The sequence below is a fragment of the Prinia subflava genome, chromosome 4 (genome assembly GCF_021018805.1).
Source record: "Prinia subflava isolate CZ2003 ecotype Zambia chromosome 4, Cam_Psub_1.2, whole genome shotgun sequence".
In the NCBI taxonomy this organism is placed as follows: Eukaryota; Metazoa; Chordata; class Aves; order Passeriformes; family Cisticolidae; genus Prinia; species Prinia subflava.
This window is the reverse complement of record NC_086250.1, coordinates 19,876,767-19,890,801: the sequence shown is the minus strand read 5'-3', so window position 1 is coordinate 19,890,801 and position 14,035 is coordinate 19,876,767. Positions and strand designations below refer to the sequence as shown.

Genomic DNA, 14,035 nt, shown 5'->3' with positions numbered 1-14,035 from the left:
TGACATGAAAAACAAGGAAAGAATATTACTAATCCTTCCCTGCCATGGCTTTTTGTAGCACGGACAGAAATACATGCCTGGAAGCTTCCCCAGCTTAAAGGCTGGTCCTTTCTGAGAGAGCATACCAGTGCAACCATTCCAGTGGGCAGTGAGTGTCTTCTCCTGGTTGATTTTTGTGTCTCCAGGAAACCCAGCGAGCACTTGAGAGTAGCACTGAAGAGCAGTGGCTCCATGGCTCCATGGATGTTTATTTTTGGTAAGGTACTTCTGAGCAATGCCAGTCACCTTCTTGGTCTCAGCCAGGGTGTTATGTGAGTTCAGGCTGAGCAGCCTCAGGAGGCAGTGTTTGCCTTGTGTGAGCCCTGCTGATGAAGCTGATTATCCAGGGATTCTGCCTATCCACTCTGCATCATGCACAGAAAGAGCCCAAGACTTTGGAAGGCGAACATCAGCACATTGTTACTTCTGTGCTGGTGATTCTGGGTTTGGAAGGAGCATCATGTTTGTAATGGATATCACCTCTGCCTGCTCTGGTCTTTCTACTTGTAAACCTTTGTATTTGGTTTTCAAGAAAGTCTTCCCTTCTCCTTTTGAAATAGCAAACTAAAAAAATCCCCAAGAAATAATTACTGATGTGCTGCCCTTATTTCAAGGGTGAGGGGCTTCCACAGTACCTCCTCCCCTAGAGCAGGTTACACAGGGTTTACAACAAGGACCAGCTTGTTCACGGACAGGAAGGGTGAGAGACAGTGGAATCTGCCACTTGATTTCTCTTCTCTAAATGAAAACACTTTCTCAGAATTGAAGACTGTAGCAATATTGCCAAGCCAGACATGTATTTATCATCACTGTTTGTACGACAGCAAAGGGCTGCAGTTGTGGGTCAGGATGAGGTGTTGCACAAGTGCTTGAAGAAATGCTTTAACAACCCAAATAGGCACGTGCATGTTGAATGCACTTTAAAGTGACATATGGCAATCCTTTCTAATTTCAAGGACCTATTATGTCTCTGATGGCACAGTATAGCACTAAATTTCTCTCAAAGGTCTGAAGGAAGGAAAAAGCATCCATGGGAATCTGTAGCCTGTCTTCCACCATAAAATCCTTGCCATTCTTGACATGCAATATGCTCTGGTTTATTCCAGAGGCAAAGTACAATAAAACCAATGTGAGTCCCACAGAACATGATCAGCTGCTTTCTGCATTAGCAGCAGTAAAAGAAAGGTACATTCTATTGAGAACAAGGGAACTCACCCAGCTTTCTGTTAAAGTGGCAACATTTTGACAAATTTTCCATTCTCCTCAAAGACGCAGCTCTAGACATTAGAAGGAAGAAGGCAGTGAATTGCCATGTGTAGGATGTGCACAAGAGGAAAATCCTACCTATACAGCTTCCTTGTGCTCTTGGCTTTGACAGGCAGCCCTCAGAGACATGCACAGCAGTAAATGTACCTGTGCATCGACACACCAGGGAAAAGCTTGGCTTCTCTTCTGTCATAACTGGCACATTTCTCAGCTGGGGAGGCTCCACCTGGAAATGAGGCTCCTTCTGGTGGACTGGGAGTATCTGTGCCTTGGGAGACTTCCAAAAACGCATCCACAACTCACCTACAGCAGCTGCCAGAGAAAATGGAGCTCAGACATGAACACACACGTGTGCATGTGTTGAACATACAGCAAATGGGAGCAGGGCCATGAGGAAGGGGGACAGCAGAACTCCAGGTGGTGGCACATGGGCCAGCTCCAGCAGCCTGACCTCAGCCAGGAGGGAAGCATCCCACCTCTGGCAACTTCTCGCCCACCATGCTATTAAACAAAATTATGCTCTAGCTGGATTGAATTTCTCAGCAGATCAAATAGGATTTTGCACTGTGAATTATTAACCCCCATCCTCTGTGAAAGTGCTCAGCTTTCCAGCCTAATGCCTCATGTTTAAACAGCTTATGGGGGAAGCGATCAAGCACAGCTAAGGCTCCTATTAGCCACACGTGCTAAAAGCATTGCTTTCTGGACCAGACAGCATAACAAGGTTGTTCTTGTTGCATTTGCTGGATATCTAAGTTACATTTGTGAAACAGCTCATGTGGCTTTTCAAAGCCATTAGTGTGTTTTGTTCACATTTCAGGCTGTTTCCAGAACTCAAAGTGCTCTGTTTGCTGCCTTGCCCAAAATACACGTGCCCTGCATGAAGCAGTTGCACACGTGAGGATTGTGAAATGCTTCATCAAAAAATAAGTCAGGGAGGATATTTTAGGAGACACAAAACTGCATTGTTTTTTCTTCCCTTTTATTTGCAGCCAAATCTGCCTGAAAAATTTGTCTCCAAAAATTTTAAGATCAAGGAAGAGAGAAACCGTGATTAACACTGAATGAAATCCTCTTAAAACATTTGAAATGGTTCTTTGTATAACAATAACGGCATGATTCAGGTTTAATTACAGACTGACTTGACAGGATTACTGTTTTATACTGGTCAAGGGAAATGATCAATTTCTTTCAAAAAGAAAACTATTTTTACTTCTGAAACATGAAAATATTGAGCCCTAAATATGTCATTTGGCTAAAAATTTGATTGTGAAATAATAACAGTGTTATACTAAATTTTAGTAACATGGGAGTTCCTAAATCCTGGGGCTTTTTCAAGGAATTTGTTTTAAAAATAGTCAATGAGTGTCATGAGTCATTTCATGCTTTCAGTAGGCTGATGGTGGTGCACCAAGGCTTCCAAAAGAGGAATATTTCTGTACCTACCTCATTGAAACATATTGAGAAGATTTGGAGTTTAGGCTTGAACTTAGGAATTTGCTGGTAAAATTGCAAACTTTTGTCTATATTTCCTGATAAGAAAGTCTCAAAACATCTAACATAGTGGTCACTGACAATAGAATATTACAAATAAGGTTTTTTTACACAATGGTGAGCTTTTAAGCTTTCACAAGTTCTGTGCAAAAATGCAGCAATAATTTGAAAATACATACAAAATCCATGTTTTCACAAATCTGGTTTAAAAGCCCCTATATTTTCATCATTTAGCTTTGTCTACCCAGGACCAAATATTTTTGTTCCTACACTTCTAGTCAAATTCTACTTTTTGAGAAGTGGAAAGCAGAAAGTGGAGGCAAGTTTGTGTTAAATGAGTGTGTGTGTTTGTGCACATGTGCACACCTGGGAGCAGTATGGGGAGTTTCTGTATTCCCTAGCATACAGACATAGGGGTGAAAAGAAGGCAAGGCTGTCAAAAGTTTTCAAGAAATTGCATTTATCACATCACTTTCCAGTCTGTTTTCGGTATAGCACCATCATGTCTGTCTGTATTTTTGTCCTGCACATGTAAAGTATCTTGGGATCTAGTCCCCCTAAATGAAAGGTGATACAGAAATGTAAAGGATTAGTATCGTTACAAAAATAGACACAAGGAATATGGAAAACATTCCCCACCAGGTTATAACTATGCTAATGCAAGTCAAATCTGGGTCCTTAATTACTTTACCAGAGTTCCTACAAATGCATAGAATTTAACCTCATAATGTCCTGTACATATTAAAAAAAAAAAAAAACAAAAAAAAAAAAACAAAAACAAAACAAAAAAAAAACCTCCAACAAACCCAACCCTCAGATACGTTTCTCAAGATTTGTGAGCCAGATTTCTTCTGCCTGAAAGTCCACAGCCCTGCCCCAGGGTTGGTCCAAGTTAAGCCAGTTCTACTGATCCTCAGATTCAAGGAGAACTGAAGTAGGTGGGGAAAAAGTATTGCAGAATCGTCAGCAAAAGGGATACTCCTTGCAAACAGCTCCAGGCCTTATTATTTAGATTCAGCAATGTAGAAATGTCCCAGCAATGCACTGTTTTGATAATACACAAAATTAAATTGCTGCCTCATGTTGTACTTAATGCAGCACCCCACCTCCACCCCTACCCTCCTACCCCCAGCTCTTTGTGGGCAGGAGGACTGTGACCACAGTACAGCCTGGGTGGGGGACCAGACCTACAGCAAAGTGTCCTTCCTACTCTGGCAGCTCAGAGAGGCACAAAAAGCTGTGCCCAAAAGCAACAGAGCTGCACTAACTGGTGCTTCTCCTCTTGTTGGGGGGATGGCTTTGATTACCCCTGTCTGATGAGCAGGAGGTGGCACAGGAAGATGCTGAGAGGTCACTATTGTGTGGGACTCCACAATTCCTTGAATAGAACGAGTGGCCTGAACGGCTGTGTCTGCGATTGTTAAAGTGCTGGTGGCTTGCCAATCCAGGTCTCCCCGGAAAACTGGCCTGCAGAAAGGGAGGACTCACAAAAGAAGACTTTAAAAACCCTTCTCCCTGGCTGCCCCAAAACTTCCCTTTCCATCTGCATTCAAGCCAAGAAAACCCAGCCTTGCAGGGTGGGACCTCAGATCTCATCAAGGATCTCACCAGGAGGACTCCATCCAAAAAAGCCCTAAGCCGTAGCGCCATCGGAGCCCAGCACAACCCCCTTCGGGTGAGGAGTTCCTTCCCTTGATGTGATCCCACAGCTAATAATGTTTCAGGGGCTGTTTTACAGTCACCAGAGTGGGCTGGGTTTTGTGGTCTTCCCAGAAGGCAGCTAAAGAAGTCTGCTTCCACAGCCCCACCGAGGACACTGGGGACACACCTGTGGTGGCCACTGCAAGTCAGGTGGTGACAGCACCAAGGGCAAGGTGATCTTGCCCCAGAGAGGAACAGGGCTGGTCACAGCACTGCTGTGCCCCAGGGATGGAGCTGAAACTTCTGTGGAACTCCTGGCAAAATGTCAGTGTATTTAAGGTTATCTTTTGACCCACGACAAACCTGAGATTTACTCATTAGTCCTTCCCTGTCGTTATGTAAATTGTGGATACCTTTTCTTTCTTTCTGCATTTGCCTCTGGTCCATTTAACTTTTAATTTAATTAAACCTTTTTTTCTGAGGTGTCAAAGCACACATGCATCACTCTTATTCACCATTCTGACACCCCCACCCCTTGCCCCAAGGTACTCTTGCAGAATGAGTATTAATTACCAACCAGTCCATTTCACAGCTGAACACTGCATAAAGGTCTCTGGGCCAAAGTAGATGTGGACAAAAGCTCCTGCAGTTTGCAGACCTCAGCATTTATGAAGTGATTTTTCCCATCGCTATGCCCTGAGCAGTCAGGAGTTGACCATCTCAAAATTCCTTACTACGTACGGGCTGAGAATTTCTAAAGTGGAGAAAAGTGGTGGAGTGGGTGAGAACTGGCTCCTGAAAGGAAAATCTTCCTTATTTTCACCCGTGAAAAAAAAAAAAAAAAAGGGCACAAATGCATCTCTCCTCCCCCTTCTCTCCCTGCTGCCCTTATAGTGTGTGTGGGGGGTGGGGCATTCCAGCAGCTGCTGGCCAGTATCCTGGAAACTGCCTCCTTTTTCCCAGTCCCAGCCCCTTTTATGAAGGAGACAATGCCAACATACAGTGAGTGCCTTGTGCATCACTTGGGCCCCCAGGCCCTTTGACATGGGGATTTTATACAGCAGCTCACCACCTCCCCACCGTTCCGGGGGTGCCCCCACACCCAAACCAGGGGGCTTCAGTCTCGCCTTTTCCTGGATTATCCAGAAAGAAATTACATGCCTTGTTTTCGAAAGGGCTCAAGAGAAATATGCATATTGTTATACTGGGGAAATAATTCAGGTAATTCCAGAATTTACCAATGGATGCCTTACACAAGTCTCTTACCACTCCTCTCCTTCTTTCTTCCACCCACTCCTTTGCCCACCTCTCCCCAAGAGTCCTATGCATTTCTCTCTTCCTCATGTTTTGCTCTGGCCCCTCCACAGCATAGGAAAGGCTGCTTCTTGCTCCAGATAAGAAGTGGTTTCCATGCAAAGTTTGGCTTGGCTTTCCCTGCTTCTTCCTATGTCTTGATCCAGAGGCACAAGTTCAGTCAGAGGACGTGGAGGAATTTGCCATTACAATATCCTAGTGTCCTTCTGCATGCTCTCAGTGAGGAGAGCTCGTTTTGGAGTTGAAGGTACAAGCCATCTCTTGAGTTTGTAGCTCAAGGCCTGTGTTGAACAGTGATACAGGTGTGAGTCAGGGTTCACTCACATCACAGGGGATTTGGACTCAGGCTTATTAGTTCATCTGGGGAATGGTTTCCCAGTTTCCATGACTGCATTCCAATATTTGCTGTTCCACTGAGGTCTCTCCTAGGAAGATCTGAAAATCTGTGAATTAGCCTGAGGCAGGTGATGGGAGGTGAATTGATCATTTATTATTCCCTGCTACTGTGTAAGGTACACTCCATAGCTGACAGAAAATTGTAGGATATGCTTCCTCCAACCATGGTAATTGAGGCAGACTGGGGCTGGTTTACAGAATATCTCTGCAAAATAAACTTCTATCCTTTCCAGAATATTTCATAAGAAGAGGCATTGGGTTTCTTACATCCCTGTAATCATGTCAGAGCTCAGGCAGAAAGCAATTTTTTTTTTTTGTTTGATGGCTTTGCACCCAGAAAATACATTCTTTTCCAGAGCATGCAGCTTCTTAATCAGAAAGACAGAGGGGTCCAAGGCAAGCTTCTTTCCTGCAAGCCAGGGCAGACATTTGGCTGTTTATCATAGTGCTTCCTCCCTCCCAGTCCACGGGGCCACATTTAAATGGATTGCGAGCTCTATAAATCCCACCCAGGAACAGCTCTTGAGCATGGCCCTGCAGTTTTCTTCAGTCAAAACATGTTTACATGCTAACTCACTGAGATCACAGCAACCGCACCAGCCCATCTGCACCCTGCCTAGCCAAATTACAACCCTGTGCTCTGCTGAGCTGAACATCTGACATGCTTCAAAATAAAAAGGGGTGGCCAGCCAAGCGGTGGTCAGTGCTGCAGACTGCTTGGGAGAGGTGGTGGGTCTGTGTGGCAAGTGGCTTGCCCAGTGTCCCAAGCTGGGGATGTTGAGCCCTTCTGGGGCCCTGAGCTGCTCCTCTCAGCACTGGGAGCAGGCAATGCTGAAGGTGAGTGGGGACACTTCCAGGGTTTCCAGAAAGTTTTTGGACTGGTCTTCTGGGCACAGCTCTTCTGCTGGACTACAAGCTGCCTAGATCATTCTGCAGCAGTCAGGTCCCAGACAGAGATCTGGAAGAGACTTGCTCAGGTGGTTTTGGGGCAGAGAGCATCCACAAACATCTTGTACAGCCATGAGACTGCCAGAAACATCCATTTCTCTTCCTCATGCATCCCCACCGCAGCAGCATGGTCTTCCTCTCCTCTGTGTCATGCCCACTGTGAGGACCACAGGCCACTTCAGACATTGAGCAGAACTGACCAAAAGAGTCTCTCTCTTGCAAGAGGTATGATGCTTCCACAGCATCAGCAATGATTCCAGCTTGCTTGAAATGTAAGGGCATCCAGGAGGATGCTATGGCCATTTTTCATTTCAGTGTGACAGCCTCTACTGCCCAGGGGCTCAAAAATCCCAGGTGAGAATTGAAAACATCACTCCATCCATGTCTGAGTTATTTCAGTAAGAAACATTTTATTCTTACCCTGGGCTGTGTCAAAATGATGAGCGGACCAAAATCCTTGGCTGCAAATTGCTTGGCACCTGTAGTCTTCACAGACACTCAGAGAAGGTTATGCTTCCTGGGGGACTGTCTTGGAAAGAAAGTGATATATTGTACCATTAAAGGAAAGTTCTAGGGACATTGGATGAGACAACCTGCCTGGAAAGAGGGATAAGATGGAGAGGTCACAGTGTCTAAGCGGAAGTCCCTTGTACTACTCCAACAACTCCTAATGCTGGCTGCACCCTCAGTGTGACCATCCATAAGCCCAGCCAGTACTGCAGAGAGGAGAAAGATGATTTTGTAACTGTGTGGAGGCCAATTTTCCTGGCCCAGGCAGTGGAAGCTTCTTTGCTGCATCTGAACCAGGCTGAGGACTGTGGTCAATCACACTTCATTACAAGCTGAAGCAAAGCACCACCAAGGAGTTTGCAACCAGCTGGTCAACAAAGAGGAGAGACCATAGAGGGAGGAAGTGTGTTCCATAAATGTGGGTAAGGAATATATATTATGAGCATGCTGGGAATAAAACCAAACTTGTTTTGTACCAGGGAATAGTGTGCCTCAAATTTCAGACCAGTTCCTGTGAGCCCTCTGAAAGCTTATTGCAGTTTCTAAGAAGTCACTGGTTCCAGCAATATCCCCAATGTTTAGGAGTGAGAAATGTTGCCAGACCCTCTTGAGCCATGCCTTCAGAAATTTACGGAATTATTAAGTGCATTTAGAGTTCCTGTTTATTGTTAGAGGCACGATGTCTTAACTTCTTTGCTGAGTTGTTTTTTATGTGCAATGCTCATAAATTCAAAACAAGAAGGAAAAATGGCCAGAGACCTGTTTGTGATATCAAACAGGGGTTGTTCGAGTCATCTGCACTTGGTGACACCTGGCTTCTACGTTGTCCCTCACCTATGCAGAGTTCCTATTTGCACCATGCTGATGGATGGACTGTCTGGGAAGGGAAGTGTGATACAGCATTCAGATGCCCTTGTTAGAACTGAGCAGAAAGCTTTTGACATTTTTAATGTATTTTTCTATCACAGTGAAAAATTTCGATTTCATTTTGAATCAGAATGACAATTTTTTTTATTTACACATCACATTTCTGTGGGAGGGGAGCATTCAGCTATAAACTGGTGTCCTTCAGCCATGGGGAAAATTGCCTTCCTACTCTCTTTCCTTTTTTTATTGTAACAAATAGACACATAGTAAAAATGTGAGCCAGGTTTGTTTGTTTGTTTGTTTTGTTTTGTTGGGTTTTTTTGTTGTGGGGTTTTTTTGGTTGTTTTGGTTGGGTTTGTTTTGTTTTCTTATACTATAAAAATAGGGAGCAAAGCTGACTCCCCCTAATTTCCCTTCATTATTCTGTCCTGTCTTTGCCCATTTGAAACAGAATCCAGAGTTACTTTGTCTCTGAAAACAGCTCTAAACTGTTTTCAATGTTTTCCAAATAGAAGAGCCCTTTGGAGCCTACATGGCCTTCAGAAAGATTATAGGGGAGGAGGATTGGCAAAATGAATTCATATTTTCTTCTCTCAAGCTTGTTTGGTGAGAGGAAGAATTGGGGAGAAATATTCACAGGGAAATTTATAGTGGCAACTTCCCCACTGACCAATGAATATAGAGAGCATTATACACAAATATGAATACAAAAAGCTAAACTGCCCATCCTTTTCCTCTGTTTTCTTCTCCAGCACTACTGTCAGCCTTCCTCTTGCATGAACAACTTCTTGAAGTGCTTTGTTGTCTGCATAGTGTGGGGAGATAGGAACAGAGGTGGTAGAGGGTGTATGTTCTTCACACAGCTGTGTTCAACACCAAAGCAAACACAGATTCTCAATTCAGGAGAAGAGATCCTTCATCAGTGACAGTGTAGAGATGCAAATACAGTCTCCCCAAATCAACAGCAAAAAGCAACAGAAGTGGAAAGCAGCTCTGGAATGAGAGAGCATGAGAACAGGCTTCATAAGTACTTCAGCTGTGATGATAAAGCTCCTTGCTCAACATCAGAAGAAATTCCTGATGCTGTGCCATATGTTGCTCTCCTTTTACAAAACAAAGATTGAGTATTAAATGAGATATAGCAAGGAATCCCTGGAAAAGATTAGGAGAACATTAGGTTTTCAGTTTGAAAATTAAATGAAAAAGTAACAAGCCTTGAAGGAACTTTCCAATGTGGTTTTCATCTGGCTTGGCCAGTTTCTCCTGGAGAACAGAAGCTAAAAGAAGATAGGAATTACAAAAACATGCTGTGACCTGGATAGAAATTCTTCAGCAAATAGGGAAATGCTGAAGCAAAACAGTATGTAATGAAAGACAAAAATCTTATTTAACCATGTTTGTTTCTCTTGTTTCTTCTGCAGGGCCAAATATTTCCAGGGGAAGAAGGTGAATGGAGAATTTGATATCCGAGTGGAGCAGGTCAGTGACAAGTGAATTTCTCTCTAAGGAACGTATGTGGACATGGACATCTGTCCCAGAAACAGTATTGAGGTTCATAGCCTGTTTTATTTGCTCCACTGGGCCTGGACACATTCTGCTTCCCTGTTAGCCTTGGCACCAGACATTCCTTTCGGTTGAAGCCTCTTCATGTTGGGGTCTGTCCCCTGCTCTGTGTGTTGGTGTAGTGTCTGTCAAAAGAGTCCCATATTGACTGAGACCATAGTGCAGTTTCACTGGTGAGGACCATGGCCAGGCCCCTGCAGCTTTCATTAAATGCCCACACAGTGACTGCAGCATTGCCCAAGGAATGAAGCCCCCAGTGGGTAGGAGAGTTCAGGAATGGAAAACAAAGATCCTGGCTATTTCCACTTTTCCTCTCCCTGCCACTCATATCAGGCAGCCCAGCCTCCATTAGTGGGCAGGGAGCTGGTCCTGGCTCCTCCAGACCTCAGAAGGAGAAGGGATTATGACATTTCCCCTCTGGATCACTATTTCTCCAGGGAAACACAGAAGCTGCATTGTCAGTGGCAGTCCTTAAATCTGACCCCAGGCCCCTCTTGCCTACTGTTAAATTCAAGAGAGAGGCACTGCATCCTTCAGACTCTGGCTTTTTTGTCCCTTCTTATTTTGTCCATCCATCCTTGCTCAGTATTTCTTGATATTTTATTTTCATTCATTGCCCCTACCCTATTAATCTGGAGCCTTCCTAACTTCCTCACCTCTTCTCATGCAGTCCAGGAGCCTAAACTGTTGTAGGAACAGGTCCCCTAAAGCTGAATGCTGACCCTCTCTACCTGAAAAATGAATGTACTCCCACAATTTTCTTACAAAAGAGAAAAAAAAAAAAGGAGAGAGAAATAACTGTGTTCATCAACATGGTCCACATCTTTGTCTGTGAGTTCCCAGTTCACCAGTCTTCACTCCTGTAACTCTCCCCTGAGTGGCACACAGACTGTGCCATGGTGCACAGCCTTAACCTGGCTGTTCAGTTCTGAATAAACTCTCCATCAGAGAGTTTGACTCTTAGGCACTTCTTGAACCATGTGGTCTGCTCAGTAAGTTCATTTAGTTTTTCGTTTTTCCATTTGATCCTGTTTCAGATAACCACACTTTTTAAACTCAGCCAGAAACACAGTTTGCCTTAGGATTTTTTTTTTTATTTTATAGGAGAAAAACCACTTCTGATCTGAAAAGCTAAATAACAAAGAAGCTTGAATGGCAGAAAGCAATGAAAGGAAATATCCAAATGTTAAATACTCTTGAAAAACCACATTGGGAAAAAGCCACCGCCTTACTTTTACTGACCATGACCTCTTTTGCCATTCTTCCAGGATGTTCAGTAGTTGGTTTGAACTTTTTCTCCTCCTCTTTCACATCCATCTCTGTTACATCTTAATTCTTTCTAAGCATGCCGTTTTAGCAATCTGTGGGGGAAGCAGAACAGCATAGTAGGTGATATTTTTTGAAAGTCATGACATCACCTATTTGTAACGGAGCAGGAGTGCTGAAAGCAGCAGTGTCTCTCCCTCTCCCAGTAGTGGGAAGTCGGTTATCTAATCTGTTTGTACACCCCTACCAGCTCTCCAGGCTGCCTCCCCCCTCCTCTGAGGAATGCAGGACATATGTGATCATGCTGTCCTGCTCTGTATGTCCCCCACACCCAGCTCTGTGGAAAGGATTGGTTCACTTCGGCTGTATTTGAGAAACAGGCAGATGTTTCAAGATACTGAGTTTTTGCAAGAGCTGAATCCAGTTCATATTAGGGTAATGCACAGGGAAGAGACTGTTAAATACCATACTGCTGCTCAGGGAGCTGCTTCTGCAAATCTTAGCTTGTATGAAAATATTTTTTATGGACTCCCAAACAAGGTTTTCTGGTTCTTTAGTTCTGAGTGAATTGTATGACCTTGATAGCAGCCCCAGGCCCTAGTTCTTCACATCCATTATTCCCAAGAAGAGACAGCAGTTACTGGGCATCACCTGGTGCCAGTGTATGAGGAGAGAGCTGGCAGGGACACTGTGGTGTGTGCACCACTCTCCTGTCATTCATTAAAACGAACGTGAAGCCTGACTTTGTTCTCCGCCTTTGTTTCTTCTCTTCTGATCGTCTGTGTGACACTGAAAGCACATTTATAATGTGCTTTAAAGGCTGAAGGATTTATTATTGTCCACAATTTAGTAAAACCAGGCAAGCAGTGCCTTTGCCTTCTTCCTGCTGGCTGCAGGGAGGGAGGTGAAAGGCTTTGGTGGTGTAAAGCCAGTTCAAGTGCTCTCCTGAGTCATGGCCCCTTTTTCTTTGGAGGCACTTTGGATTACATTTTGCTTATTTGGGTATTTTTCCACTTCTGTAGCAATGACAGGCATTCATGAGACTGATTGAAACACTGATCCAAAAGTGAAAATCTATTTGACCTATTCTGATTAAAAACCTGATGGTTTAAGTTTTACTCAGTGTGGGTAAAGCTCTAAGCTTTAAGAGAACAGCTGAGTCTAAAAATACTATATCTATTTTATGCTAAAAATAAGCTGCTTAGATTTTGATCCATGTTGTTGCTTTTACTTGCTTGGTGATTTCCAGCTTTCAGAACTGCAGTGTGTGCATCTCCAGTTCTTTTCTCTAGAAATACAAATACTAAAAAAGTTCTTTTAAAAATGAAAAGCATAAGTTTGAATAAATGGCTCTAAGGCTAAGTTGAACATAAAGAAGAATCTTCAAGTGCCACGGGAGAGGACCACATTACTTTTAGTCTCTCACAAAAACAATTTTGTTTTTATCTCCTCAGTTCTTCATTGGCCAGAGGACAGGAGGCACTAAGGAACCACAGTATACTGAGGAAGAATTATACCATAGGCCTTATGCTCTGTCAGATGTTTTCCTTCATTAGAGAGAAACAGCCCCTCCTTCCCCATCCTCTTTGTGCTATCCCAGAGGAAACTAAATCTTTTGTGCTCTAAGGATTTCTGGGGTTTTCCATTTGGATCATAAAATACCTTGTGTGGGGTGTCCTCGGGCATTCAACATGCCCCATGCCCAAGGGGAATGCCTTGTGGCCATATATCCCCAGCACATCCACAGACAAGCAGAGGAGGGCGAGAGAGGTGGGAGACCTGGAGAGCCACAGCCCCATCAGACAGACCATGCCCCTGAGGGTGTCTTGGTTTGAAAAGACCAAGGTGTTCTGGTTACACCTTGCATTGCAGCCTAAGACAGGGTGTGGGCAGACGAGGGGGACACCTGACACCTGTCTGGAAGAGTGACATCCGCAAAGCAGGAGATGTGCAGAGCAGGTCACTGGGATGGCCATGGAGATCTGGCTAATGAGAGGAGACTGGAAGAGCTGAGTTTGTTTCTCCTGCCATAACAGAGGATAAAGGAGACATGAGTGCTTTTATTAAATGCCTTGGTGCAAGTACGATGCTAAGGGGTTAGACTCTATGACTCTGATGGGCTTTTCCAGTCCTGGGCCCTGCATGGACCAATGAGGGGCACAGCAGGCAAGAGCAAGCAGCACCTCTTAAAAAGAATCCACCACCTTCAGAGTACCTTCTCTATAAATATTTCCCAAAGGAATTTTAATATGTTCAGAGACATCTATCCTAGCATTGGCTAATTGATGGTGGAATGGGGTGAAAAGTGTGAAAGGGGAGTGTTGAAGGCAAAAGGTCCATCTACATTTTTATTCCTGTTGTTTGTTCACCCCTCTCCTTCCCACCATTTCCTGCTGTGACGAGGTGGGTCTGTCTGTCCATCTGACACGCATTTTTCTTGCACAGCTCATTTACTTGTTCCCACTGCTCAGCTTATTTTCGGGGAATGGTTATTCAGTGAACTCCTCTGTACATGCTTCTGGAAAAGTCTTGTGGTATAGATTATGACTCCATTGGCAGCCTTGTCGGGAAAAAAGTTGTACTTGGCAGTCACAGAAGATAATTGTAATACAAATCATGAATTACAGCTCCATTGTACTTCCTGCCCTAAAGAGGTATTTTCATGTGAGGCAAAAAATGTTCCTTTCAAAAGGTAGAGTCTGACAGGTCTGTGTGTGATGAAAGGAAAACT

At 44.1% G+C, this 14,035-nt stretch overlaps 1 protein-coding gene across 2 annotated transcripts in view; it reads left to right on the top strand.

Annotated features, from left to right (window-relative positions):
- The window catches only part of SYN3 (synapsin III), a 246,575-nt gene that overhangs the window by 79,924 nt on the left and 152,616 nt on the right, over positions 1-14,035 (top strand). For both annotated transcript variants that reach the window (XM_063395769.1, XM_063395768.1), the window contains exon 3: positions 9,897-9,954. In XM_063395769.1, the coding sequence (XP_063251839.1) occupies positions 9,897-9,954 (58 nt within the window). The remainder of the gene's footprint in view (positions 1-9,896; positions 9,955-14,035) is intronic.